This window comes from Colletotrichum tamarilloi (assembly GCF_030869305.1).
Source record: "Colletotrichum tamarilloi strain Tom-12 chromosome Unknown Scaffold_12.1, whole genome shotgun sequence".
Lineage (NCBI taxonomy): Eukaryota > Fungi > Ascomycota > Sordariomycetes > Glomerellales > Glomerellaceae > Colletotrichum > Colletotrichum tamarilloi.
In genome coordinates, this window is record NW_026849395.1 from 871,790 (window position 1) to 897,962 (window position 26,173).

Genomic DNA, 26,173 nt, shown 5'->3' on the forward strand with positions numbered 1-26,173 from the left:
ATTTATGAGAAAGAACGAGCTTGGGAAGGGTGGCCCCCGGACAGCCGGTTATCTGGCCTTATCGGAGGAAGGCGCGCACTCGCGACTGGGCGACGGGTCCTGCTTCAGAAGGGGGTGCAGCCTGAAAACAGCGGCAGAAACAAAAAAAAATAAGTAGTGGCGTAGCGTTGGGCAGGAAGCCACGGGCCAGCAACGACGAGACGACGAGAAAGAGGCGGGAAGGAAAGACCGGGGGGGTAGAGGTCAGAGAGGGAAAGAGTGAGTGAGTGAGAGACTCAGAGGGAGAAGGTGGTCAGTGCGTCTGAGTGATCGACGACTGGGGGCGTGGGTGATTGAAGCCAGAAGGGTCAGGCAGGAAAGAGGTCCGAGTGGGAGGAAGCACGGAAGACGGGGAAGACTTGAGAAAAAAAGAGGGAAGAGATCGTGAATTTGCGAGGAAATGGTTGGAAGAGCAAGTTGAAGGAGGACGAGGGTGGACCGGGGGGAGGGGGGCCGCAAGGTGACATAAAATGCATATTTATGCAAGTTGCGGAGGCACTAGCCAATGAGGTGCTTGTTCAGCTCCCGGATCTGGCCTAAACGCGCGAGGCTGGGAAATGTGACTGGGGGCTTGGGATGCCATGTGGACCGTGTCTGCGTGGGACGTGGGAAATATTGAATGTGAAATGCAAGACGGGAAGGCGTCTCTTTCTTGTTGTGTTGACCGATAATTGAGGTTACGGCGATCGAGGACGGGGATAAATATGAGATTCGGTACGAAATACGTATGCGTTGCGAACTCACCTAAAGAAAGTTCGAGGCGCGTTTGTGATGCTTTGTTCTTGCCTTGTATCGATTTGTTTCCTAAGGTAGTGTCTAGACACCCATCAGTGGTTAGTATTGGCATCGTAGTCCGTACAAGTACAAGTAATGCAAGCTGAGGTGTGGCTGAGCCTGTCGATCATGTAGGAGATGCGTGAGGCTGGTGGACTTTTGATGAGTGAACCAGGCCAAGGGGCGCGACACAGGCAACGCAACAAATGCCAGCCATCGCGACACCTTGGATTCCAAGCAGGAGGGGCCAGGCGGAGCGCGCGACATCAATTCGTAGGCTGTGCAAGAGCAAACATGGTTTCTCATTTCTGAAAGTACAATAATGGTCCATAGGTAATGGTAGATAGAGTGGTGGCAGATGAAGCCAACGCGGTCCGTCCGTTGCATCGGCAGGAAGAAAACGACAGTAGAGGGGATGCAAACACCGGAGGAATAGCTCAACACATCGTGTACGCGATGCAATCAACTGGTGATACAGAATAGTGCGAGTATAGTCGTGAGGTGAGGGCGTGTTTGGTGGTAGTTGGGAAGCGTAGAAAAAGAATTGACTTTGTTGGATGCGACGGGAAACAAAATCGGTACGTACCGGAATGATCCCCAATCGAATAAGAGAAAGCTCTGAGCCAACACTGTTCACTCCGAGGTGTCTGTGTCTCTCCGAGGTCTCGTGACAGATCAGATGACCAATGTCAGGCTTCTTTGAACTTTTTCCAGGACTTTTCTGCATCAGAAGCGCGAAATTCAGAATTCGGGGCCACTTCTTATTTGTAGGAACCCGCCAAGTCGCGCTGACCCCAGTCAGAGCTCGACAGATTACCCTTGCCAGGGCATACGACAGGGATAGCTGCAGTCTTGATAACCAATCATGCTTTGACAGTGGATCGCGATGAGACAAATATGGCATAGCACAGAGAGACGGGACCAAGCCTTCCTGAGAACCGTGTCAGCCAATCAATAGCCAGCGCTCATTGTGGCGCACAAGCTCTCGCTCGAGGGTAGCTGGACAGCAGCGTCCATGCCCCCAATCACCTTCTTGTTTACTAGTGAGCTTCTCAAGTTCTGATGGTCCGGCCAGACTCTGTTGCTCTCTCTGTTGCTCTAGCTTGAGGCTTTGCACACCTTTGCGAATAGCTTCCTTCAGATTCTGGCTTGCGCACTGTCGCGTCGCCGCTTGCTTGACTCGACGTGGAACTTGCGTCGGTTCTACTACGCGGTCGTGTTTAGACAAACAGCGTGCGGCGCAGATCCAGACAAATGATTGAGCCGAGAGGCTATAAACAGACTGCCCTTCACAGTCAACATTGATTTATGCAGATGCATCTCTTGACCTCAAACTCAACCACGATGAATGGGACAGAGCCTCCACTTACATAAGCGGCTGGGATGGGGGTATGGCGGCGAAAGGTATTCCCGAGGCCGAGAATCTCGCGACCGGACCCGACACTGATGAGAACAGCCCCACCTCCACTCATTATGTCAGCGAGACCCCCCGCGGGCGGTCATGTACATCCAACCAGAAAAAAAAATTGGTTGGCGGCAGAAAAAAAAAGTTCAAGCAGGTCTGTCGCTGCTGGAGGAGAGGAACTCGATCACGACTTTTCCCACCTTTGTTTCCACCACCCGATTCCCTCGAGATACCCCCCCAAAAATCCGTTACCATGTCATCAAGGCGGAGATCTTCCGGCAAATTCACGGCACCAGTCGTCAAGTCGACGCCCAAGGCTTCCAAGACCACAATTGACGAGAGCAGAGCCGCCGTCTCCGCGACAGACTCTCTGCAGGCCGCACTCAAGGGCAACGCCAACGAAGCGATTGAAATCTCTTCCGGCGAGGAAAGCGATGAGGATGTTTCAGACGAGGAAATGGAAGGCGCCGAGGTCGAGACCGGCAACGCAAAGGAAGCCGTGAACGGCACCGCTACAGAAGAAACCACCACCATACAAACCAAGGCCGATGCCGAGGCCGGCGCCGCAGAGGAGGAAGAGGAGGCAGGGTCGCCTACCTTTGGCGAGCTGATCCGCGGCACGATCGACGTCCCCGCCATGCTCGCGCAACAAGACGACGCCAGCAGTAAGGCCCTCGTCTCGCAGTCATCAAGAAAGGGCCTCGAGCCCGTGTCGTTATCCTCTCTCAGCACCGTCCTCACCCAGGCGCTCAAGACCGACGACACCGATCTCCTCGAAAACTGCCTGCAGACCAGCCAGCCCGAAGGCATCAAGCAGACGATTGAGCGCCTCGACAGCAGCCTCGCCGGCGTCCTCCTCACTAAGCTCTCCGCCCGCTTCCACAGACGGCCCGGTCGCGCGGGCAGCCTCATGGACTGGGTCAAGTGGACGCTCATCGTACACGGCGGAGCGTTGGCGGTTCAGCCCAAGGCCCTGGAGCGGTTAGTCGCGCTACAAAAGGTCCTCAGCGAGCGCTCGCGCGGTCTGCCGAGCCTGCTCGCGCTCAAGGGCAAGCTGGACATGTTGCATGCGCAGATGGAGCTCAGGAACGGACGGACACGTGGAGGTGACGCCGCGAGACAGCTCGAGGACGCGGATGACGAGGATGACGACGAGGAGGAGGGTGCCATCTACGTCGAAGGCGAGGAGGATGCCGAGGCGGTGCTGAACGGCGCAAGGAATGCGCTCCTGGGAATCGACGACGATGATGACGATGAGGTTCCTGCTGCCAACGGCTTCGTCGGTGACTCGGATGACGAAGATGATGAGGAGGAGGTTGCTGCGGCGGAGGACGAGAGCTCGGGCGAGGAGGTTATTGACGAGGACGAGGTCGATCACGACGATGTTGAAGATTCGGATGAGGACGACGACAGCGACGCAGAGGCGGCACCGCCGACAAAGGTTCAGAAAACTGCTTCTTCGTTCGCCAAGAGAAAATAAGGGGATGAGTCGGTTTTCACGGGGGCGTAGAGAATGGTGGGGGTAGAAACGGCACATAGACTTGGCTTGGCCGACAATTGACATAATATTGTGCAATAGGGCAGAGACTGCGTCGTCTGGAGTTCTTGGTCAATCAAAATCAATGGGTATTTGGCAAGCAGCATCTCGTGATGGTGAACCGGGTGACGTCTCCTCGACTTCTTAACGGAGAGAGAGCATTTACGATGTGAGAGTCAACAGTACCATTGTGCGTCTGATATTATCCATGCTCAAATTCTCGGGAAAGTAGAGTCGCCAATTGCTTGGAATATCATGATTGCCAGCATCGCCATCCATTCAGAAGACATTGCGAGTAGAAGCCGTCTTCTCGGACTTCTCGCACCGATGAGACCCGGCTCACCGGCTCACCGTGGCTCCACATTCCCGCTTTGGGAAACGGAGGCACGAACCTCCATGGTCCATCTCCACCGACGATCTCCCCTACAACACCATCCCCGCCAACCACGCGCAAGAAATGCAACCTCAGTCAACCCCAATGCCAATTGAACCAGTGAGGATGAAGCAACATGAAGGCCCATCATATGCTGCCCCTTCTTCTACTCGTATGCCCGGTATCGCGGGGGTGCCGGGGGTAGCTCCTCCAAAAAGCACATAAGAAGCAGCTCTCATCCCACTTCAAAAGCATTACCAGCTCGTTCTCTTGGCATCTTTCCCCAGGTCGCAATCGTGAAGACAGCCTCTCCCCAAACCACGAACCCGACAATGCGCCTCCATCTAGCCTGGGCAACAGCCCTCCTCCCAACCCTCGCAACCGCTGCCTCGCTCCAACACATCACAACCGACTTCGGCCCCAACCCCACAAACGTCTCCTTCTACCTCTACGTTCCCGACTCCCTCATCCCCAACGCACCCCTTCTCGTCTTCCCGCACTGGTGCCACGGCAACGCGACAGACGCCTTCAACTACAAGCCCTGGCGGCCCCTCGCCGACACCCTCGGCTTCGTCACGATATACCCCTCCACGCCCCACACCGCAGACTACTGCTGGGATGTTTCCTCGCCGCAGACGCTCTCGCACGACGCCGGCGGTGATTCTCTGGGAATCGTGAGTATGGTCCGCTGGACTCTGCAGAACTACGACGTCGATCCGGATCGTGTATTCGTCACCGGCGTGAGTTCTGGCGCCATGATGACAAACGTCCTCGTCGGGGCGTACCCGGACGTCTTTGCCGCGGGCTCGGCGTTCGCGGGCGTGCCGTTTGGGTGTTATGCTGCGGATGGGTTCGCCGTGTGGTCTGACGACTGCGCGAGCGGGCGTATCACGCATACGGGCGAGGAGTGGGCTGCCATTGTGGAGGCTGGGTATCCGGGGTACGCCGGCCCGAGGCCGAAGCTGCAGGTTTTACACGGGGACGTGGATAATGTGCTGAATGTAACGAATTTCTACGAGGAGATCAAGATGTGGACTACGGTGCTGGGGACGGGGGCTACGCCGACGGAGGTTATAGAGGATGATCCTGTTGCGGGGTGGACGAAGAGTGTGTATGGGACGAAGGGGCTGTTTGAGGCGTTTCTGGCTCATGGGATTGATCATAATATTCCTGATCAGGCGGATGAGGTTATCAGGTTCTTTGATTTGGATTGTGTTGGGGAGAACTGCTTCTCGCGCAAGTCGTTGCCTGTGCCGGGGACTTGTGCTAAGAGACGGCGCTCATCAAAGGCTTACTAGCCTACCGTGGATATATTGAAATGGATGGCGAGTAATTATCATTCAAGGAGTATTGAGCTACAAATCTTAAGCGTTGCTTAGATACATACTATGTATAGTATACTTCATTACCTAGTGGCTTATTCTAATAGTTATCTTGAGTAATTAGCAATGGCAGCGTAAGTCTGTTCTCTACGGCCGCGGCCTTTCTAGAAACGAAGTCAGCTTGATATCGGAGTCCACTAGCTGAATATTCATACTGGACGACCGATACGTAGATGGAGCATTATCAGGTTTATCTAAGTCGATGTAAAAAAGAGTTCACCCCCCCGGTGCTGAGCTGGGGGCTACATCTCTTGGTGCTCATGCTGGGAAATTTGGTGCTCATACTGGGATTCGAACTCAGGGACTCGCTAAGCCTGTCGTCGAGTAGGCTGGTTGGCGTATAATATGATTGTTGACCATGAACCATTCCACCACCCAGCCAGTTTGACCTGACCCGTCGACCTAGACGGGCGCCTGCTGGCTGGTGACGGGAATGAGATTGAGGGGACCTATATGACTTTCTCACGGAAGGTGCGGGCCTGCCTAAGGTATCCATCTAGCCGTAGATAAACCATAGAATATGTGAATACTCCCAAGCATATCTTGCATTGACTACTAGGTAGATATTTACCAACAAACACCAGACTGCGTATGCCCAAAACTCTTGACATCATTCCAAGCCGGCGCCCTCTTCGTCTCATTCAACACAACCATGGCGCAATGCTTCGCATGCTCCCACGCATGAACAACCATATCCGCCTTTGTCCCCAAATTCAGCGCCGCAGCAGCCTGCAGCAAAAGATACATGCAGTGCGTCATGTGGTGTCCAACAGTCGTCCAAGCCGGCGTCAAAATCTCAAACTCATCCAGCTCTTCGTCGGAAATCTCAGCCCCCGGTTTGCCGTCCTCGTCCCTGTAGAACTGAAACTTCAGCTCCTCCTCGCCGCCGCTCAGGGCTTCAAATACGGCATGTCGGGCGTGTTCGAAATCTTGTGTGCAGGCTGGGGGCATCCATCTGTTGTGCAGCTTGTTGAAGGCGCAACCTCGGCGTTTGGCTTCGATGGTCGAGTTTCCGCACCAGAAGTGTCCTTCGGCGACTTCGGCTTCTTTCATCCACTTCAGGACGTTGTCTTCGCCCTCTTCTGGTTGGGGGTAGTCTTGTCGACTTAGTTTCGAAGTTGAGAGCGGGAGCCAGGATAGGATTAAGGCTAATAGGAGCAGTGCTGTGGCAGAACGCCATCTCCAAAGGGAGGCTTTGCTTCTTCTCAACTCTTGCGCCCATGCATCTCCTGCATCTCCCTTTTCGTCTGAGTCTTCTAGTAGTATGTATTGCAAGTTTTTAGAGGACCACCATCGGTGTTTCTTGGTCGTGTTTTGGATGCTCTTCAGCCGCCCCTGCCCTTCGGAGGATCTTCCTCGGTGCTCCTCTCCACGTAAAGTTGATTCATCCATCATCACACGACTCGACGAGATTATTTGTTCTGTTGGGTGGGTTCCGCTTTAGATGCCTCACATACGACAACTGTGTGGTCCAAAAAAAAAAAAAAAGAGACTTAGTTCGTCTTTTCTTTGGGGAAAGCTCTCAGTTATCACAATTCTCTAAGTTGAGGTCGTCTGAAAGTTGACAATCTCTAGATAGGATAAGTAACTTAATACCTAGGTGGTCTACTATCATGCTAAACTATGATTGTTCGTTCAATTAACTCTCGGTCCGAAGACTATTAGTGGCCAATTCGGACCGCAATTCTCCACTCAGGCTAAGTTGGTACCCCAGAGTTGAGATAATCTTATGCACGATTCAGGGATCAGGAGCGTCAGCGACAGTAAGTCGTTAACTCCGGGATGATGCAATTCTCCTGTATCTCTTATCAATAACTTCTCTCAACCATCGCACTCTCTTGCTTTTCGTTCAATATAGGGCCGTCTCCCCCCCGTCAACGCCATGCCACCCCTCACGTTGTTCGATCTAATTCCTTATTGTCCAAGGTCTCGCGCCGACGACTGCGCAAGCGATTGAGCAAGACACTTCACAGGCATCATCGCCAGCCATGCTCGACAACACGACTACAGTATCCCGCCGACGGAGTCGATCGACAAGGGGATGCATTACCTGCGCACGATCCAAGGTCAAGTGCTCAGAGGACCGGCCTTCATGCCAGCGATGCAGTCGCCTACAGCGTCACTGCCAGTGGCGTGGAGATCATGTTCCCCTCCGAGAGCGAAGGCGCGGGTTTGGCCCTGTCAAATCTCGCCTTCAGTACATGCCTCCTCCAATCTTGCCCTCGGAGGAATTATCTAAAAACACTGTCCAGCAAAGGGCCGAAAGCGACAAAAGTCCCCTTGATTTGGGAGGGAGTCCCTCAACGACGTCGGTGAAAGAAAACGAGTCGACAACTACGACTGATCCGGTTCTAAATCACGCAGCTCACTACGACAAACGCATGGCCTTGAATGTTATATTTAATCAGAATATAGTGGCATCACCTCAAGCACTGCTGAGCACTGGACATATACCATCCCGGTGCTCGATTCTCTTTGGCCCCTTGGAGCAGGACGCTCTCTATTTCTTCGAGAACGTCTTCTCAAAGTGTAGTCCCAAGACCTTCTTATGGTCCAAGTTGGCCATCCTGCTTCATCATGCCTACGACGACGCCACGGTCATGCATTTGCTGCTGGCGTCATGCCTTGGCACCGTTGCCCGGAACCACCCGAACCGTTCAGTGTTGGCCACGGCCAAGTCTCATTTCACAATGGGAACCAATAGCTTTGTCGACGGAATGCAAGAGCCGATTTGTGATCATACAAAGACTTTGATGGCCTTTTGGCTGTTGCAACTCACGTACCGTGCGATCTGGGATGATAAATGTCGTCGGGCTATGGAGAAGCTCAGCTCTGCAGTAGCAGACTACGTCCGCAAGCATCGTCTTCTGAACCTCTTCGATGCCGAGGAGTCCCCACTCCGGGATCTCTCTAGCAGCACATCTCCTGAAGAGAAATCCGCTGTTGATTCGGTCTCTTCTCCTCTGGCTCTGCCTGCGAACAGGAGTCTTGTCGCGAGTCTCCTGCTCTTCATAGCGTATGAGGACCTGGACTCTGAATATTGCGGCATTGGAGGCAACGTTTCTCGCCTGGTACTCTCCGGCGATGGTGCATCGCGCTCCCTGTTTGCCTGTTCCCGGAATGTCCACGCTGATTACTTCGGGTCGCTGTATCCTTGCGAGGAGTTGATGGATGATGTAGAGCGATCAAAGCCCTTGGAGCTTCACTTTTTCGCAAACATTTGTCTCGATCGATTGCATCGGGCCCAAGCATCCATTATTGACGAAGACGAGTTGAACGGCATAGTGACTACGCTACATCGTCTACGAGAGGTAAGACAATAGTCTTTCCTATATCCCTTTACATCTTGCAGACCCCATGTAGGACTGGCCAATAACAGCGGCTGACTTCCGAGGGGCTGAGCAGGAATATTCGGCCATATTTCGCTTGGCAGAAGCCCCCAATCCAGCCGATGCAAAGTTGATCACAGCGTCCTACAGCATCGTTATCCATTTCCATGCTGTCCTCGTCAGTGTCCTCATTGCCATGGCCTCTGCTTCACCATCCGAATCGCTTCAACAAGATCTTGCCGTCGCCCAAGACGATCTCCTCCGGGTGATTTTCCGGATGGTTACACAGAGGCCAGAGAGACCGTTCATGTGGCGGAACCAATGGGCTGTCTTCATCATGGCGAGGCAAACAGACGACGCGGTTCATCGGGATTGGTTGGTACAAAAGCTTGGTAATAGCAGCTATGCTATGTTGCTCAAGGAAGGCAGAGAGCGGAATCTCGGTTTGCTGGCCTAGCTATCAAACAACTATGGCTCAAACTCCGTTGCCACAAGAGCAAAGTTTCTTAACAGGTGTGCTCATCTGAGAGGAGTCTTTCGTGATAAGAGACATCTCCTCCTCAAGAGAAATCTTCAACCTCCTCTCCGATACAGTTTCTTCGAACTCACGCTGAACTTTGGATGCCACCTCATCGTCGGTCAAGACAGCCCATGCGGACCTCGCCAGAGCCTTGGCAATAATAAGACTTCGTTCGTGTGCCGATTCGGCTCCGGCAGCTTCCGTGAAGCCGGCAGTGTGGTTACTCTGCCCTTCCTTGGCCTCAATCCCGTAGATAGGATGGATGACAGGCACAACACAGCCAACGTTCCCTTGGTCGGTAGCCCCAGAGATGACCTCCTTGGTGTCCACGTCGCACCACATGGGAATGCCCAAGTCTGCCGCAGCGTCCGCAAACACCAGAGAAAGCTGCTTGTTCGGGCGCAAGGGAGCGTAAAAGACATCGTACTCGACCTTCATCTCGCAGCCCGTGGCGATGGCGCCAGCGCGGTAATTCGCAATGACGCGGTCTCGCAGCTCCTTGGTCTTCTCAATGGTTGGCGCGCGCACGGTATAGTCAACGGCAGCAAAGTCGGGAATGATGTTGCTCTTGACGCCGGCGTCAGTGAAGATGCCATGGACGGTGGAATCCTTCGTCATCTGCTGCCTCATCATGCTGACGCCGTTGTAGCCGAGGACAGCAGCATCGAGAGCATTCACGCCCTCCCAAGGCGAGGCGGCGGCGTGCGCAGCCTTGCCCTTGAACTTGATTCTGAAGGCGGTGGCAGAGACGTGATTGACAAATACGTCACCGTGTCGCCCTTCGTTACCGTAGGTGAACATTGGGGCCGGGTGAGCCATCACGCAGGCTGCGACGCCGTCGTATGCTCCTTTGCCTACGAGCATGCCCTTGCCGCAACCACCTTCTTCGGCCGGAGTGCCTAGAAGTCTAACGCGTCCAGGCTTGCCGGACGCCTTCAGGGCGGCAACTGTGGCGATGAAGCCAGCTAGGGATGCGGTGGCGATGAGGTTGTGGCCGCAGGCGTGGCCGATTTCAGGGAGCGCGTCGTACTCGGCGTTGAAGACGACGAGACGGCCGCCTTCTCCGTAGTCTGCCTCCAGAGATGTAGGAATTCCGTATGCGTGAGGGGTGACTTTGAAACCAAGCTTCTTGAGTACTTCGACGAGAGCATCGTGCGCGTGAAACTCTTGATAGTTGAGTTCCGGATGATGGAATATCTAGAACGTCGAAGCCTGGATCAGCTTGGACAAGTTTGTGCTGACGTCCCTTTGCGGGACACAAACGGCGGTGCTTGGGACTACTCACGTCTAAGTCGACCTCTCTCAGCAAGGTTTTGGCATCGCTGATGGATTTATCCATTGCACCAGCGATCTCCGGGGCAATGGTGGCCATGTTGGGAACAAATTGAGATGTTAAAGGAAGGATACGAATGTTCATGTTGGCTTGGTAGACCTGAGATGAGACAATCCTTTCTGCCGTTTGATGAACAGGACGAACCTCGTAACTTGGACATGCGGAAGGGAGGCCAGCTTTTATGGAAATTCAGGTCTGCCCAGCACAGAACTGATTTGTGCCTTGCTGACCTTGATTCCTTCTCATAAGGACGCTGGAGCATGATTGCGACATGTTGCGCTCAGATGGTCGTGATATTGGAACCCGGACGCCGATGAGATGTCGTCGATGACTGGTCAGAATTGCCGACGAAGATAATCGTTGACTCCACATCGCTCCTCGGGGGAGCTGATTGTGATACCTATGACAGCCCAGTAGCATCCCTTCGTCCCCAGAAACCCCGAAGATTGGTGCCTGCCCGGCTCTGAGCGAATATTTTGATAAAAGAATCTTCTATTTTCCGTCATCAAAGGGCGATGCAACGGCAAGAAGCAAGAGACATACTGTAAGTCTTTACACGCAGAGGGCTCGGGCGCGCCCGACGACAGTGCATATGATCTTACATACTATGTTTTGCCCAAAGGCACGGCTTCTCTCCACCTAGGTTTACTTGATTGATTTGTGTTGATGTAGAAATTGAGGCTTTGTTTCATAGATAGAAGAGAATCTCAAAAACACCCATGCCCCTGCCTGAATATCTTGAGCCCATCAAAGTCATGACTGCTGTTGGGATCTGCCAGCTTTGCCAGGGAACGGTGGAAGCGGTTTTATCAGGCGTCGAGCACGCTCACTGCCATCATCATCGGCTGCGGTATACTGTGGCCCTGGAAAATAGCCTCGACCATAGGCATAGCCCCCATTCCTGATGTCTCTCTGCTGGTCCTCGAGAGCCACGACGTTGCTGACATAATCGTTGTACCTATGCATAGTGGCTTCCTCTCTAGCCCTGGCTCTTTGCCTGCCCCAGACGACAAGTATGAGAAAGACGAACACTATGGCAATTAGAGAGATGCCTGCAATTGGGCCTGGACGTATGTGGGTCTTGTAATCGTCGCCGATTTCTCGTTTGGTATGGTACCTCGAGGTAATTGAGGTTGTATGAGCTATTCGAATTTCGAATGTCTTGAAGATGCTGAGAGCGGCTATTGAGTTTCCGCTTTTCGAAATGGGAGGCATTAGAATTATTAAGTAATCTGATGATCTTCGCGCGGCGCAATGTTTCAGAGATATTTCAGACCTATCTGGTCTCGTCAAATCCGCTGTAAGCTCTTGTAGGTTTAATGGCAGCCGCAGAATGTGTAATCAGCGATAGTAGAAAGATGGCGGATCTACGTTTTCAAGTACAAACAAGCGCACTTACAGTCTAGTTCGTCTTATTGCCATTAATATAATAACGGAAAAGCCTTCCAAGGCTGACTGTCTAACACTGGTAGACTCAGGTGAAGCTCTCTTCAATGGATTGATTGCCTCAAATCGGGCGAAACGCTCTGCCCCAGAAGGCTGAACCAAGTCAGGCAGTGGCAAAATGTGGCCAGACGATATTGATGTTTGTTCACATTCCTCACCACTCTGATTCGTTGGGACATGCTTTGCTGTTAGGATCAGCGACCCTGTCGCCAAGCAGCAGTGCGTGCTGATGGGTCACAGCCCCTACCTCACTTACACCGCCGCAGCCACTGATTCTGCCTATTTTCTTGGCTGACTACTGTCTTTGCCCGGCAATAGTGTATTGCACATTTCGGAAATTTTTGGAATGCCGAGAAGCTTGGCCCAGGATAGACCTGTGTTGAGGGACCTGATAAGATTAAATGCAGTCAAGTACATCATAGTAAAAATGATTGATGGCGGCCAATTGAGATGTAGCCGGTTTCTTGAGTTGTTGCAACAGGCAGGTATTACCGTCATAGCTTGACTACCTTGAACTGTATACGACCTCAGTTGGTTGTGAAGTTCAGACCTCGCAACCAAGAAAACTACAGTCACTTAAGCCTTTCCTCCTCCTTGAGCTCGTGAACCAAAACGCGAGGGCCCTTTGGAATTATAAGGGGCCCGGTAATTCCCAAGACCCTCGTCCTAGCACCGCCATATCCCTCCTTGAACCTCGACACCCACGTATCCGTCGTACTGAAGAACGCGCCGTGCGTCCTCTCACTCTGGTCCCAGTATAACCTCCTGAACCAAAGGTGCAGATTCGGGTAATCGTTCCGGATCGTGCCCAAATTACACATAAAAATCGGGACATATGCAATGTCAAACCGGGCAATCGTTGGAAACAGGCGGACATCAGCCTCAGTAATGTGATCGCCGGTCAGGAAAGGCCGGTCCTCGAGAATATCCTCCAGACGATCTAGAGATTTAAACAAGGCGTCGACGTTCTCCTCGTAAGCGGACTGCGTGAACGCAAAACCACTTTTGTAAACACCGTTGTTGATCGTGTGATACACCCACTCATTGATCTCATCAATTTCCTTACGCTTCTCCTTAGGGTACAGGCCGCCGCCGGGTCGACTCTCCTCGCGGTCCACCTCGGGAAGGAGGTGATCGAACTCGGTGTAGAGCATACGGATAATCTCGCTAGACTCGTTGCTGACGAGAGTATGCAACTTCTTATCCCAGAGGACAGGCACCGTGACACGGCCATCGTAGCCGGGACTTGCTTTGAGGTAGAGCTCCTTGATCGTCATGAAGCCGTAGACGGGGTCGCGCGGAAGAACGCCGAATTTCGCTGCCTCGGGGCTATCTGTGAAGTGCCAACCTTCTTTGCCCATGCCCATATCTGCGACGTAGAGGTCTACGACGTCCTCGAGGCGTTTGAGGGCCCGAACGATCATGACGCGGTGGCACTGCGTTTTGTTAGCGGGGCATTCGCTTTGATGTACATGAGGGCTTACCCAAGGACACCCGGGGCTGACGTAGAGAGCATAGCGACCCTTCTCAGCTGCGAATTTGGCGTTGGCATCATTCGCGATGAAGTTGCGGAACTGGGCCTCAGTGCGCTCGAAACCTCCGCCTTTTCCGGGCTGGTACCGGATGGGGTCTTTCTGTAATGAAGGGGTTAATATGCATGCTTTTGGTATTCATAGGTGTATGCAACCGCACCTCTTCACTCATATTAGTTGTGTGTTGAGGTAATAGCTTTGTACTTTTATGATAGAAAGCAGGTCGGACCTTTGCAAGTCGGTAAGTGTGCGATACCAGATCTCATATACTTTTGATGGGTTGATACAACTTGGAGCCGGTGGGATTTTAACTGCGCTGATATTATGTGGCGTGATGAGGGGCCTGCTATTAGCGGATGGATTGCTTTGTTAGGAAGCATATCAAGGGAGTAGATGTGCTTCCACGAAGTAGGTGAACGTGACGTAAAAATAGACTTCTCCAGCTTCCCAGAGCGGGGAAGCTGCATCAATCCCGCGCGGTTCGGAACTCCGAGCGCTCGTGGCGCGCGGGCAGCCAGCAGGTGTAGTTTGGGATGAAGGCCATTTGTCAGCTTTGCGCTCACGAGTCCAAGTTTGTAAGCTCGTTGTATACCAATTTCTCCTCCATAGCGCCTATACCAAGTAGATTCTAGGACCTCGCCATTCTTCATCTGGGCTTACTGTACGCTGATTTGGTGGCATCGGTAGAGGTGTTAACATTTCGAGGCGTTCGAAGAAAATCACCCTCAAGTTGGTATAGTGAACTAGAAGAGATGCATTGAACTAGACACTACATGTAGAGGTTGATGACTGATATGCACCATGAGTAGTAGTCAGCCTGATGGGATAAGTTCTCATACTCTCTCTCTCTCTCTCTCACACACACACACACACGAGAGAACGTAGCTATCAACTGCCAGATGGCGTCAGCGTATACATCTCCAGTCTTTCTCTATCCCAGCTCCTTCTAAGATCTATACAGAAAACGGAGAGGGAAGAAATGGATAAGCCATAAGGGAGCAATGCTCACAGCAACTTTTCCTCCTCATTTAGCCCAGCTTTCCAAGCCTTGTAATCAAACCCAAGCTCCTCCAACGTCGTAATCTCATGCCTTCGCTCTCCTAATTTCCTTGAAGCAATCTTGATCAAAGGGAACCGCTCCCTCGTCCACCGCTTCTCATCATCCCAGTACGGCGGTGTCTTTCCCACACCATCATTCTCCAGACCCTCTCTCTTCTCCGCCTCCAGGCTCCGGGCGTGGAACATATTGATGTACTCCAGATCCTTGGGAAACGCCAAGTTATGCAGCATCTTACTCTCGCCCTTGTCCTTGAGTATCCGCGCCTCCCACTCTCTCATCTCGCCGCGACTCGGCAGACGCAGACGATCCGCCCATGCGCGTGCAACGTACGCAGCCTGGCCCTCCGACACGGGGAACGGCACGATGCGCTGCGGGATGCCCGCGAACGCAAGCGTCGGGTCGTCAATGTAGAGGAGATGCTCGTACAGATTCCGCGCGTAGGCGCCATCCGTTACTACAGGAGGGGAGAGGTCGCGGATGAAAGGGAAGCTGTAGAAGTAACCCGTGCAAAAGACGACGCCGTCAACTTCGGATTCGGTCTCGCCGTTGGCGAAGCGGACTTGTCTGTTTTCGGAGATGAATTCGAGAATCTCGGGGACGGGTTTAGCCCAGGATGAGCGGTCTTCTGCGGGGGTGTTGGGGACGGTCTTCTCAGAGACGATGATGGGGAGAGCGCAGACTGTTGAGATTTGGGCGCTTAGGTCGATGCCTGAAGCTGAGTTGCCGACGATGATGACTTTCTGTAATGAGTGTGAGTGACTTTGGTCAGGTTAAGGAGTTGCGGGCATGGTTCATCTCACTTTTCCCTTATACTGCTCGGCATTCCTGTAGAATTTGGAGTGGGAAATTGAGCCTGGGTGTGCTTTGTCAAACTCGGCAAGGCCAGGGATGTCTGGGATGAAGGGATCATTGTAGTGTCCGCTCGCGACGAAGACAGCGTCAAATTGCGCCTTGTTGGTCTCATTTGTCTTGAGGTTCAGACTTTCAATTTCCCAATAAACTTCACTGCCACCCGAAGACTTTCTGACGGAGAGGATCTGCGTCGACAGAGAGATGATGTGCTTCAGCTCCTCGGCATAGTCTTCCAGATACTTCTTCACTGTTTGGTGAGGAGGGAAAAGCGAGGCATCTGAGGGGAACTTTTTATCCGAGTAGTTCATGAGTGTGTGGGGGATATTCGTCTCCAAGTAATCATACACTGGAGAGACGAATTGCTTGGCATCGTGTCCCTCAACGGCAATGGCCGTGTCCGGGTTCTTGGTCGGTTGTGTCCTGGGGATGCTGAAGTCACCGTCAATGACGTTCAAGGGGCTGTATGTCCAGACGCCGCCGACGGTATCCCTCTGTTCGAATATCTGGACTTTGGAGAACTTCTTCTCCGCTAGCAAGTACCTATTGGAGTGCGAATAAAGTAAGTATGTATAAGGCGTGGGACTCGTCGCCTGGGGCCGGATCGGCGGGCTTACTTTGCGGCGGACAGGCCGCACGGCCCGGCGCCGATAACGGCGACCCGGTCGATGTTGAGTTTGTCTTCAAGGTACATGGGCGACATGATGGCGGCGGAGTCTGGCCGGGTCTGGATGCGACGAGGGGTTGTAGAGAAGCGAGGAAGCGACAGTAGGGAGGGGTATCTGTGTAGCACCACTGATGAGACTGTCGGACGATAACGATGAAAAGAAGACTCGGCTTTATGGAAAGAGTGACAGGCAACTCTGAGCGATTTGTGCTTGATGCTCCGCATGAGCATCACGCGATTCACACTCTTGGACTTTAAGATTCCTGACGAGAGTATCCGTACAGGACTACAGACGAACCTAGGTTCGGCGATATGCTTCTGCTGGTCGGACGAACGGCCCACTGAGTCGCAGCAAAAGCAATGACTGCCAGCGCGAGTCGGCCTTGGCCCGACCACGCCAGCGCCAGCGCCAGCGCCAGCGCCAGCGCCATTTGTGCGTGTCTGGGACATGTTGGACGGGTGGGGGGAGACCATAAGCGCTTGGAAGAGTCTGACAGTTTGGGATGAACATTTCTTTCCCATGCAAGTCATCGCAAAGTAGTTGCTGTACGCATCTGACTAACCTTTCTCCATTTTTCTCGACTCCGTCACACTGTCTTTGCTTCCAAGTTGTTGATGCTTTAGTAGAAGTTCTCAGTTGCCGACTATCAAAATGTAGCAGCACACCCCAACTGCTGGCGGGCCCCTTATCTCCCACTCTCTCTTCCTCGGTTCCTCCCCCTCAACACAAAAACAAAATTATCAGGAAATATTAACTCCGAATGACGGATCCCCGACAGCGGGTCCAAATTGGGCCGACTAAACCAGAAGAATCGCTCTAAGCAGACTCCTCATTCGTCGCCCCTGAACAGACCGCGGTAATGGCGTGCTGAACGCCCGCTTGAGTCGTGCTCTTTCACCATCGGCAACTGTCTGGTACTGTGGTACTTTTGTGCCGTACTCCTGGTGTTTCTATCCGTCTTGCCAGCCGCTTCATGGTTCCCAGTACCAGACTTAGTGACTGGATGGCTATCGGATCTGCGCGGAGAGCGACCTGGGCAGAACAAGAGATAGTGCGTACACGTACCTAGGTACGGGTAGTGTGTAGTAAGGCAGGACAGCCTCGTTGCAACGCTGGGGAGGGGAGAGAAGAGAATTTTTACTCTTCTTCTCTTTGCAAGAAAATCAAATACCACTCGACAAACGATTGCCATCAAACTACGCGACCCGTAGCCATGGAACCGCACAGCCGCTGAAGAACTCTGCCTCTGCCCTGCAGATGACGATCCATTGAGCAAGTGAAGCAAGGTAACAACAAGCGGAGAGGTTCCCGACTCAGTTCCAGTCTCGCTTCTGTTCGAAAAAGGATCCCCCATCCCACACTCCCACTCCCGGCCGACCAACCGGTTGTGTATGCGACGTGTCCAGCGAAGAAACGTCCCCCAAAAGTCCAGTCTCCGACAGCCCCGACACGAAACGGGCGCTCTCACGTCGGCGTCTCGCCGTCGCCCAGTCCCCCCTATCCCATTTGGCATTGTCGCACCGTCGCAATGTCGCCCGAACACATCAGATCAAATATTCATCGCTTTCGCGTCCGACAGACTTCCCCATCCTCGCCAGCCCTGCGCCGCTCGGCTTCTCCTCCCGCCATACGCCCTCCACTGCCGCCCCAGACACCGTCCTCAGCAGTCCACCCGGGCCCTCCGGATGCCGTCCCCGATGTCTCATCGTCAGCGGTAGCAGCAGCAGCCGTCGCGGCGTCAGTCTCGGGCTCGGCCCCAGCGCCGCCGTCAGGTCCAATCTCACCGGCGCTGACAGGTCAAAGTCCTACCGCAGGTGCGGCTGCTGCCAACATCTCCACCTCCGGAGCAGCATCGGCATCAGCAGTAGTAGCAGCAGCAGGAGCGGTGCCATCACCCATCTCGGCATCATCGCCAAAGGTCGCCCGTGATATCCCCGCCTGTGATCGCTGCCGCAGCTTCAAGAAGAAGTGCAGTCGCACGTTTCCCATCTGCACCCTATGTGCCAACGCGGGACACAAGTGTTCTTTCTCCACTCCCGCCGCCTCTACAGCTGCCCAGACGCACCATCTGCGCGCTCGGATAGAATGGCTCTCGCGCTTCATCAACGAGAACTTGCCCGTCGCCGGCGCCCCTGGCGTAGAGAGCCTTGACACGGGCACAGATATTGCCTCCGTGTTGGGATCCTCGCCGGCGGCTACTACGATCACGGCCGTGGGTCAGGCGATGGACATTCTTCCGGCCACGCCAGCGGCGAATGGAGCTACGCCCGGGTCTATTATCAGTGCAGAGAGTAACCGCGCGGAACCGCGGGACACATTTGCCGTACATCAGCAACCGCTTGGCACATCGGGCCCGATCCTCTTTGATCAAAGAAGTCTTGCGGTTAACGTAGACACGGAATCATCGTCGTCAAGGGGCCATGATCACATGCGAGCTCTGCTCCAGCCAGCGCCAGAGCCCGGAAGGATCCTTGGCATCGAGAGCCTTCGCGATGGAGAAGGCTTCACATCCTCGAGCCTGCCTCGCGACGCTATTGCGAGGAGATTCGTTGACGCCTACTTCCGGAACGTCAACCGGGCTTACCCATTCGTCAATAGGACTAAGGTCTTGCGAGACCTCGAGTCACTAGGCGAATCTTCTAAGCGACGTAGAGATGCCGACTCTACGCTGCTCTATCTTATCATGGCGATTGGATGCACAACCTTGCAGCGCGCCGGCCAAATACCCAACGACACGGCCTCCAAGTTCGACGTAGCCTACGCCGACATCATTCAGGAGTGTCTCGTGAGAGAAGACCTCGAGTCGATCCAGATCCTCGTCTTGGTGGCACTGTATTCACTCTTCGACCCAAAGGGCATCTCAACGTGGTCTATAGCAGGCATCGTTTCCCGCCAAGCCATGCTCCTCGGATTGAGTAGGAGATCCTCCGAAGACAAGAATCTCTCCGCCATGGACATTGAGCTACGCCATCGCTTATTCTGGAGTATCTACGTCTTGGACCGGATGATGGCCATCTCTCTAGGTCTCCCCGTGGCCCTCATCGACGAGAACGTCGACGTCCCGCTGCCAGGCCTTACAATCGAAGAGTTTGCTTCCCCAGGCCGTCAACACTTCGCTTCCATCCTCCAAACAAATCGCCACGTCATCCAGCTCAGGCAGCTTGAAGACCGCATCCTCAAGCAGATCCACACTCGCAAACAACACGAGGTCGCCGCACTCTCGCAAGCAGACAGGCGCGCCATAGTGCAGAACATCCGCTCCGAGATTGAGAACTGGTACAGCAACGGGTGCCTCGTCTCCCCACTGGAACCAGACAACGTCCCCATCCACAACTCAGTCACCTGGCTCAGCGCGCGGTACTACCACCTTCTCCTCCTCCTCCACTACCCCTGCCACTTCAACTCGTGCGGCACCATCGTCTCCGCCGTCGAGCTGCTGCGCTTCGCCCAGAAGCATCTCCAGTCAACCTCGGTTCTCCTCCAGCAGCGCCAGCTCCCCTTGAACCGGGTCACCCTGTGCCGCCTCTTCCCCGTCGGTCTGGTCTTGATCCACAGCTTCATCGCCTGCGCCGCAGAATGCACGTCCTTCTCCGCCCGCGACGAGGTCGCCGTCATCGTCAGCATCCTCGAGGCCTTCCCCGAGGGCTGGAACCAGGCGCGCCAAGCCGCCCAGGTATTTCGGCAGTTCATGGGTCTCATCTCAGGGGTGCCCAATAACGGCTACACGACTCTACACTTTCCCGGGAACAACAATGTTTACGGCGGCAGCAGCAGCAGCGGCCAGTTTTCGTCTAGAGAATCGTACCAGGCAATGGTGCGGCCACTCATCACGCGGCTCGTCGCGTTGATGCAGGAGGTCCTCGGCCGGTCGACGTGTTATGCCTTTCACGAGTTCCCGGACGATTGTGGCGGGCAGGCTTCAGCGCCGGCGGGGTTTAGGGGCCAGACTGCGTTTTCGCCCACGGGGCCTACGCGCCATTCGGCGGCGGTAGGGAATGATGAATCGGCCATGGACTATGGCTGGGGGTCATTGGAATTGGGATTTCTCTGATACGATCCTGTCTTGTAGCCGGCTGCTTGTGTTACTTTTATTAGTACCTAGATACCTTAATGTGTTAGAGCGACGAATAAAGTTCGATTTCATTGGCATCTTCGATCCCGAAGTCACGTTCGGCTATTCTGGCATGGCCCTATGGCTTCCAAATTGGACGTTGCCTGGGCTTCTTTGGGTCACTCCTCATGATAAGAACGGCTTCTTGTTCCGCATCCTGAACCGTGGAATATCCACCGCTAGGCAAGGGGGGCCTTGCGCGGGCAGTACATAGAACGGAGCAGCCCGTCAAGTCCCCGGAGCTTGTAAGCGCTGGTTGGTAGTAGGGAGAAACCCATGAACGCTCTTAGGAAGGGGGCCAGGGAGTAAGTCTCCTACGGAGTATCAAAATGCCGTTACAGTCATTCTCGATCCAACCTAAGAATTGAGGGCGTGGAAAACAGCCTGTGATCCCTCAAAATCACTTCGAAAATGTACGGATAGCCTTGACATTGTTAACCTATCTACACTAGCGCCTGTGACCTACTTAGCAACTAGACCGCATCCCCTTCTCAGCGATCATCCCCATAAAGTTTAGCTCTGCCTCCATGGCCTTGGTGCCCGCACCCATGGGGCTAGCCGTCGGGTACAGAGATTCCAGTTGCACCTCCTTAGTATGGATCTTGGGCTCCTCTTTGCTGCCAACCATCATGATTTCGAGCACGTTGCCGTTGCCATACTGCTCCTCCGTCAACAGCGAGAACATTGCGTTGGCAAGGTTCTCAGACGATAGGGCGAGATCTTCAGCTGGCAAGCGGTCGCGGCAGAATTCTTGGTCAAACAGGGGCGTCTGCGCTCATGTCAGTCTTTGTGGTTATGTGAACAGGCGTGTGGACTTCCAAGATTCACGTACCCTCGTAGGTCCAGGACAGATAACAGAGTTCCTGATCCCCACCAACTTCTTCAACCCCTGAAGCGACTTGACGACACTGAGAACAGCCGCCTTGCTAGCAAAGTAAAACGGCGTCTGGATGGAGTGGATGTAGCCGCCCATACTCGACACCCAAAGCAGATTCCCCTTGACCTCGCGGTTCTGTAGCCAGTAGTCGATAGCGATTTGCGCCAGCCGGATGGGGCCGATGGTGTCCACATTGAAGATGTGGTACGATCCCACCTCAGCGTCCGCATCATCCTTTGATTCAGGCGAGACGCCGGGCGGGTTCCAGAAGGACGACCAGGGCGGCTCAAAGATACCGGCGTTATTAACGACGATGTCGACCCGGCCAAACTTTTCGAGGGTTGCCGCCCAGAGAGATTTGAGTTGGGCCCAGTTTGTCGTGTCTGTCTTGTGGAAGGCGGCTGAGGGCTTGTCTGCGGATGGAGACGGATGGGGGAAGTTTGCGATGGTGGTCTCGGCTTCTGGGCGGAGGGCGAGGTCTGCGATCATTACCGAGCAGCCTTCGTTGAGAAGGCGCTGGGTGATGGCTAGACCGATGCCTAGAAGAATCATGAATATCGTGCAAGCCGGTGATCGAGATATCTTCGATCAATACCCAAGGGTATCGTCATTGAAGGTCTAGTAGAGATGGAGACTACTTACCAGATCCAGCTCCTGTAACCAGGGCTACCTTTCCCTTGACCTCGTATTCGATGGCCATGATAAGTGGTCAAAGTGCAAGCTTGATGGTATAGATTCCAGGTGTGTTTCTGACACGCTTGCGCTGTTGATAAATCAGATTTTCACAATGATATGCTCCCTGGCACAAAAGTCGGTTTCAAAGATCAGGAAAAAGGAAGAAAAAGGGGGTTCAATGACATGACTTGCTAGGTGACATCAAAACCATTGCTGGATGGTCTTATAGGATGAGGATCTTCGCTCAGGGGCCCTTTTTCAGATATGCTCAGGAAGGTCAAGACGGACGGACTTTTCAGAAGGATGGGCGGTCAACGACCAGGACCCCGACTCTAGTTATCTTCAAGACGACAACTTGCTTTAACCCCGCGTTCCTGCATATATCCCCGGCTCAGCTGTCAACGGGGGTGATGCGGGCGGGTACTGGGTCAGACCATCCGCTGGCCGCGTATCCATCCTGTTGAACGTCCAATGCCCAGGCACTTCGACTCGCATAAATTATCCATGTTTAGGGGATAGTTTAAGGTCAGAAACAATCGCAATCAGGAAAATTAGACGAAGTCCATGATCCATAAACTTTGACAGATAATGATTCAACAAGACAATACACCTTCAACACCTTGACTGGAAAGTCAGAATGCATTACATAGTATATGTAAGAACGAAGAAATGTACTACGAAGAAATGTACTTTCTACTCCGTACGGGCGGAGTAGTCCCCCTCGTTTCCTGCTGCCGACTTGCCAAGATACTGTTGGTGCTGGGTTTCCATATGCAACCTTTCGCTTTGACGTCTCCCGTCCCCATACCATATGTCCAGGGTCCCTGTCAAGTACCGCATACTATCACACAACCAACATCCCACACTGGTGCATTTGCCGGGGTGTTCCAATCCGTTTAATTCTCCAACAGACATTTTTGATTGAACCCGAGCTTGACGTATTCGTACCTGACGCGGTTCGCAGCCGAATCAGGCCAACGCACATGCAAAGACGCTCCTTCGAGTCCATGCCAGGGATGTCAGGGACCTAGGTGCAATAGAGAACTTTGGTCCTCCCATGAGGAACCACGGTCATCACCTCCGCTTCGGTGGCAAGGTTTGCTGTCTGTACATTTTCTCCGAAACCCTCTTCACTACTAGTAGCGTCTTCGCAGAATGTAGAAACCGAAATCGATTCCTCTTCGAGACTCGTCCCAAGACTATTTTTTCGTCTCCGGCTCAGCTACTACGAAATCGGCGGAGAGGAATCGTCATGTCCAATGTGGCCGGAGACGATACGTGGCAGGCCGTCGAGCCTCAGGGGCTCGCATTGGGGCTCCTAGTCACTACCGTCACGTTGGCGATTCTGACCACTATCGTCATGGCCATGCGCGTGTTCATTCGATTCAAGACGAACAAAATCGGTTCTGACGACTGGGCTATGTTGACAGGATTCGTAGGTCGACTATTTTCCGGTCGGCTGAAAAGAAGCTAACTGCAAGACCGTTCGTTTAGTCTGTCAACTTGGGCCAGTCCGCTGTTGCTATCTACGGGTCTTTTACTGGCATAGCAAGCAAAGATGAGACCATGAATCGAGCGACGAGCATAGAGGGCTACAAGGTACGTTGTGATGGCATTGGAAAGACCTACTACATACAAATTAGTAGGCCTATTGTTGCTAAATCTATGCGGTCAACCGAAAACTAGACACTCTTGATCTGGCAAGCCTTCTACGCTGGCAGCCTGTGCTTCATCAAGTCCAGCATCTGCATCACCCTAATGCGCATCACAAATCAGAAGGTCTATCTCTGGATCCTGCGAGGATTGATAGGCCTCTCCTTCTTGATGAGCGGCTCCGGCCTAATCGTCATCTTGAATCAATGCCACCCCCTCGACAGGTACTGGGACAAGAGTATACCGGGAACTTGCTGGCCACCAATCGTGGCCACCGCGCTTTCGTACGGGGCATCCGTTGCCAATGTCATCACCGACTTTAGCGTTGCGGCAATTCCGTTCTTTCTGCTTCGGCATGTGCAAATGCGATCCCGACTTAAGTTCTACGTGCGGCTCATTCTGGGACTGGGTCTCTTGTAAGTGATATTCTGGGATCTCTGCTAAACGTAAGGGATTGTGTACATGAGGCTTTGACAAACTACTTTTATTGGTAGAGCTGGCATTGCGAGTATTATCCGAGTACCCTTCACGAATGCGTACATGAAAGCGAGCGACGTTCTGTGTAAGAAGACCCGCGCATCCCGATTGTTTCGCTACAATCCGTACAAAGCAGCACACTGACATTCCTGCAACTGTGTAGACCATGCAGGTAACATAGTTCTCTGGACAATCGCCGAATGTGGCCTAGGCATCATTGCTGGCTCGCTACCAATGCTACGAGCTTTCTTCAAACGATTGGCCAAGGATACCAGCACGCAGGAACCCTACAACCGTTCGGGCGACACAAACCTCGTGACCTTTGGACAGGGAAAGGGACGACAGGGTCCGATATACGAAACGGACCTAGGAGTGACGGTGATTGGGGGAGCGGGGGATAATGACAGCAACAACAGCAACTATGACGATGACGCGGAGAGCACACGGCGAATCATCAAGGTTACGAGAGAAGTACGGCATAGCGTTACTAAAGAGAACAAAACCAGGCCGGTGAAAAGTTGACGTAAGATTCATGAATAACACTAGCGTCTATAGAGAATGAGTCGCATGTACCCAAGTAACGTTAACCCATTTCCCTTGTAAGATGGAGGATGTTCCCAATGAAGTGCATTATGGTCCGCCAAGTCATAAGGCGTGCTTTCATTGCCAATGGTATTCGTAAGTATAAAACTCATCGGAAAACCGAAGCGCCATGCCGATAGGCAGTCAAAGCAGCTTGACAAGAATGTTGAGACTAGATGTCCAAGTGCTTGCGAATCTCTCCCAGGACCACTTCTGGCTTTTCGGCATGAACACCATGATTAGCGCCCTCAACCAACAAAAGTCTAGCTCCGGGGATTCTTTCAGCAATCAACTTCGAGTTTTCTGCAACGTTTCATGATTAGCGTGGACCAAGTTACTCTACAATTTTGGTACAGTTCCTACCAGGAGGACATATCCAATCCTTGCCGCCCACGACTACCAGAGTCTTCGCTGTAATTCTAGAGAGTTGTTCAGTGTAATCAAAGTATTTCTCTTTCTCAGAGTAGAGATCATCTGAGTTGATTGTCAATTAGTCTAGACATTTCACAAATTGACTCGGTTGAAGTTTACTTACTATGAGACTCGGCGACGTATACACCATCGAGGTTGCTCTTCAACGCTGCATCGGGGTCGAAAGTTTCCCTGTACAGCGGCATCATGGCGAAGTAAACCAACTGAAACTCGCGGTCGCTCTCATATGCACTAAAGACTTTGTTCTTCAACATGTCGACAGAGAAGCTAGGAACTTTGTGTATCCTCGCCTCCAGAGTTTTGATGGCGCCGGCCTCGTCTGGTGGTGATGTTGTCAACGCTCAGCCCTCTTAAAGCCAGTGCAGGTTGCACAACTCACGGTGATGAGATGGTGCAGTCCCTCTGAGAATCAGATGCGATACTTTCGGGGCGTACTTGATGGCATAGTGCTGTGCGAGGAAACCGCCGAAACTACCGCCGCAGATGATGGCCTGATCATCTCCAATGAAATACTGTCTTACCGCTTCGATGTCATCGACGATTTGCTCAAAGGTGTAAGGCTTAGTCAACGAACTTTGGCCATGGCCACGGTAATCGAAGGACAGAACTCGAATCTTATCGCTTAACTGGCCATAGACTTTGAAGTCGGATTTATGATCACCTAGATAATGTCAATTCTGGTCAGCAAGCTTGTCTTGTCACGCTGGACTTTCAATCAGTATACCCATTCCGCGACCGCCATGCAGCGTGATCATGAGCGGTGCATTGTTAGGCCCAGCTATGCGATATGCCAGGCGGGCGCCATTGATGTTCACAAAGTCAACCATCTTGTCTTGAGCACCGAGTCAGTAGTTTCAAAATAGCGCTGGTAATTCAAGGAGTCATCAGAGATCCTCAAAGTTCACGGACAAGGTAGCAACATGAACTTTGACTAGTATGTGTTTGATAGCTACTATCACGTTAGATCAACACAGCGTTGAGGACTTCTGGTAAGGCGCCGTTCCGTTATCCAAAGGGCGTATTGCATAAGAAGCCGAAGAAGCGGGGAGAGATCCAGCGAGCCGAAGCGAGAGCGGCCTTTGCTTGGCGTGCGAGTAAGGAGTCACTAAGCACCGGAAC

General features: G+C 53.1%; 11 protein-coding genes across 11 annotated transcripts; 5 read left to right on the forward strand and 6 right to left on the reverse strand.

Annotated features, from left to right (window-relative positions):
* Positions 1 to 2,471: 2,471 nt before the first annotated feature.
* On the forward strand, positions 2,472 to 3,698 carry CTAM01_05086 (uncharacterized protein; the record flags this gene model as incomplete). The annotated part of the gene is made up of 1 exon (XM_060521116.1): positions 2,472 to 3,698. One exon carries the CDS (start codon positions 2,472 to 2,474, stop codon positions 3,696 to 3,698), a length of 1,227 nt encoding a protein of 408 aa, XP_060384485.1.
* Positions 3,699 to 4,460: 762 nt separating this feature from the next.
* CTAM01_05087 (feruloyl esterase B) lies at positions 4,461 to 5,426 on the forward strand (the record flags this gene model as incomplete). Its single annotated transcript, XM_060521117.1, has 1 exon — positions 4,461 to 5,426. One exon carries the CDS (start codon positions 4,461 to 4,463, stop codon positions 5,424 to 5,426), a length of 966 nt encoding a protein of 321 aa, XP_060384486.1.
* A 651-nt stretch (positions 5,427 to 6,077) lies between these two features.
* Positions 6,078 to 6,902, reverse strand: CTAM01_05088 (uncharacterized protein; the record flags this gene model as incomplete). Its single annotated transcript, XM_060521118.1, has 1 exon — positions 6,078 to 6,902. One exon carries the CDS (start codon positions 6,900 to 6,902, stop codon positions 6,078 to 6,080), a length of 825 nt encoding a protein of 274 aa, XP_060384487.1.
* Positions 6,903 to 7,498: 596 nt separating this feature from the next.
* On the forward strand, positions 7,499 to 9,296 carry CTAM01_05089 (uncharacterized protein; the record flags this gene model as incomplete). The annotated part of the gene is made up of 2 exons (XM_060521119.1): positions 7,499 to 8,821; positions 8,916 to 9,296. The coding sequence occupies 2 exons, from the start codon at positions 7,499 to 7,501 to the stop codon at positions 9,294 to 9,296; spliced, it is 1,704 nt and encodes a 567-aa protein (XP_060384488.1).
* Positions 9,297 to 9,314: 18 nt separating this feature from the next.
* On the reverse strand, positions 9,315 to 10,776 carry CTAM01_05090 (amidohydrolase; the record flags this gene model as incomplete). Its single annotated transcript, XM_060521120.1, has 2 exons — positions 9,315 to 10,556; positions 10,645 to 10,776. The coding sequence occupies 2 exons, from the start codon at positions 10,774 to 10,776 to the stop codon at positions 9,315 to 9,317; spliced, it is 1,374 nt and encodes a 457-aa protein (XP_060384489.1).
* A 1,934-nt stretch (positions 10,777 to 12,710) lies between these two features.
* CTAM01_05091 (glutathione S-transferase) lies at positions 12,711 to 13,842 on the reverse strand (the record flags this gene model as incomplete). The annotated part of the gene is made up of 3 exons (XM_060521121.1): positions 12,711 to 13,574; positions 13,623 to 13,772; positions 13,831 to 13,842. The coding sequence occupies 3 exons, from the start codon at positions 13,840 to 13,842 to the stop codon at positions 12,711 to 12,713; spliced, it is 1,026 nt and encodes a 341-aa protein (XP_060384490.1).
* Positions 13,843 to 14,675: 833 nt separating this feature from the next.
* On the reverse strand, positions 14,676 to 16,282 carry CTAM01_05092 (thiol-specific monooxygenase; the record flags this gene model as incomplete). The annotated part of the gene is made up of 3 exons (XM_060521122.1): positions 14,676 to 15,470; positions 15,531 to 16,122; positions 16,197 to 16,282. 3 exons carry the CDS (start codon positions 16,280 to 16,282, stop codon positions 14,676 to 14,678), a joined length of 1,473 nt encoding a protein of 490 aa, XP_060384491.1.
* Positions 16,283 to 17,775: 1,493 nt separating this feature from the next.
* CTAM01_05093 (fungal specific transcription factor domain-containing protein) lies at positions 17,776 to 20,298 on the forward strand (the record flags this gene model as incomplete). The annotated part of the gene is made up of 1 exon (XM_060521123.1): positions 17,776 to 20,298. One exon carries the CDS (start codon positions 17,776 to 17,778, stop codon positions 20,296 to 20,298), a length of 2,523 nt encoding a protein of 840 aa, XP_060384492.1.
* Positions 20,299 to 20,824: 526 nt separating this feature from the next.
* CTAM01_05094 (uncharacterized protein) lies at positions 20,825 to 21,935 on the reverse strand (the record flags this gene model as incomplete). Its single annotated transcript, XM_060521124.1, has 3 exons — positions 20,825 to 21,127; positions 21,191 to 21,774; positions 21,878 to 21,935. The coding sequence occupies 3 exons, from the start codon at positions 21,933 to 21,935 to the stop codon at positions 20,825 to 20,827; spliced, it is 945 nt and encodes a 314-aa protein (XP_060384493.1).
* A 933-nt stretch (positions 21,936 to 22,868) lies between these two features.
* CTAM01_05095 (uncharacterized protein) lies at positions 22,869 to 24,562 on the forward strand (the record flags this gene model as incomplete). The annotated part of the gene is made up of 5 exons (XM_060521125.1): positions 22,869 to 23,345; positions 23,405 to 23,509; positions 23,597 to 23,979; positions 24,058 to 24,125; positions 24,204 to 24,562. Coding segments are annotated over 5 exons (1,392 nt in total), but the record flags the coding sequence as incomplete, so codon positions are not given.
* Positions 24,563 to 24,794: 232 nt separating this feature from the next.
* CTAM01_05096 (uncharacterized protein) lies at positions 24,795 to 25,881 on the reverse strand (the record flags this gene model as incomplete). Its single annotated transcript, XM_060521126.1, has 5 exons — positions 24,795 to 24,925; positions 24,986 to 25,096; positions 25,158 to 25,373; positions 25,434 to 25,715; positions 25,779 to 25,881. 5 exons carry the CDS (start codon positions 25,879 to 25,881, stop codon positions 24,795 to 24,797), a joined length of 843 nt encoding a protein of 280 aa, XP_060384495.1.
* Between the last annotated feature and the right edge of the window lie 292 nt (positions 25,882 to 26,173).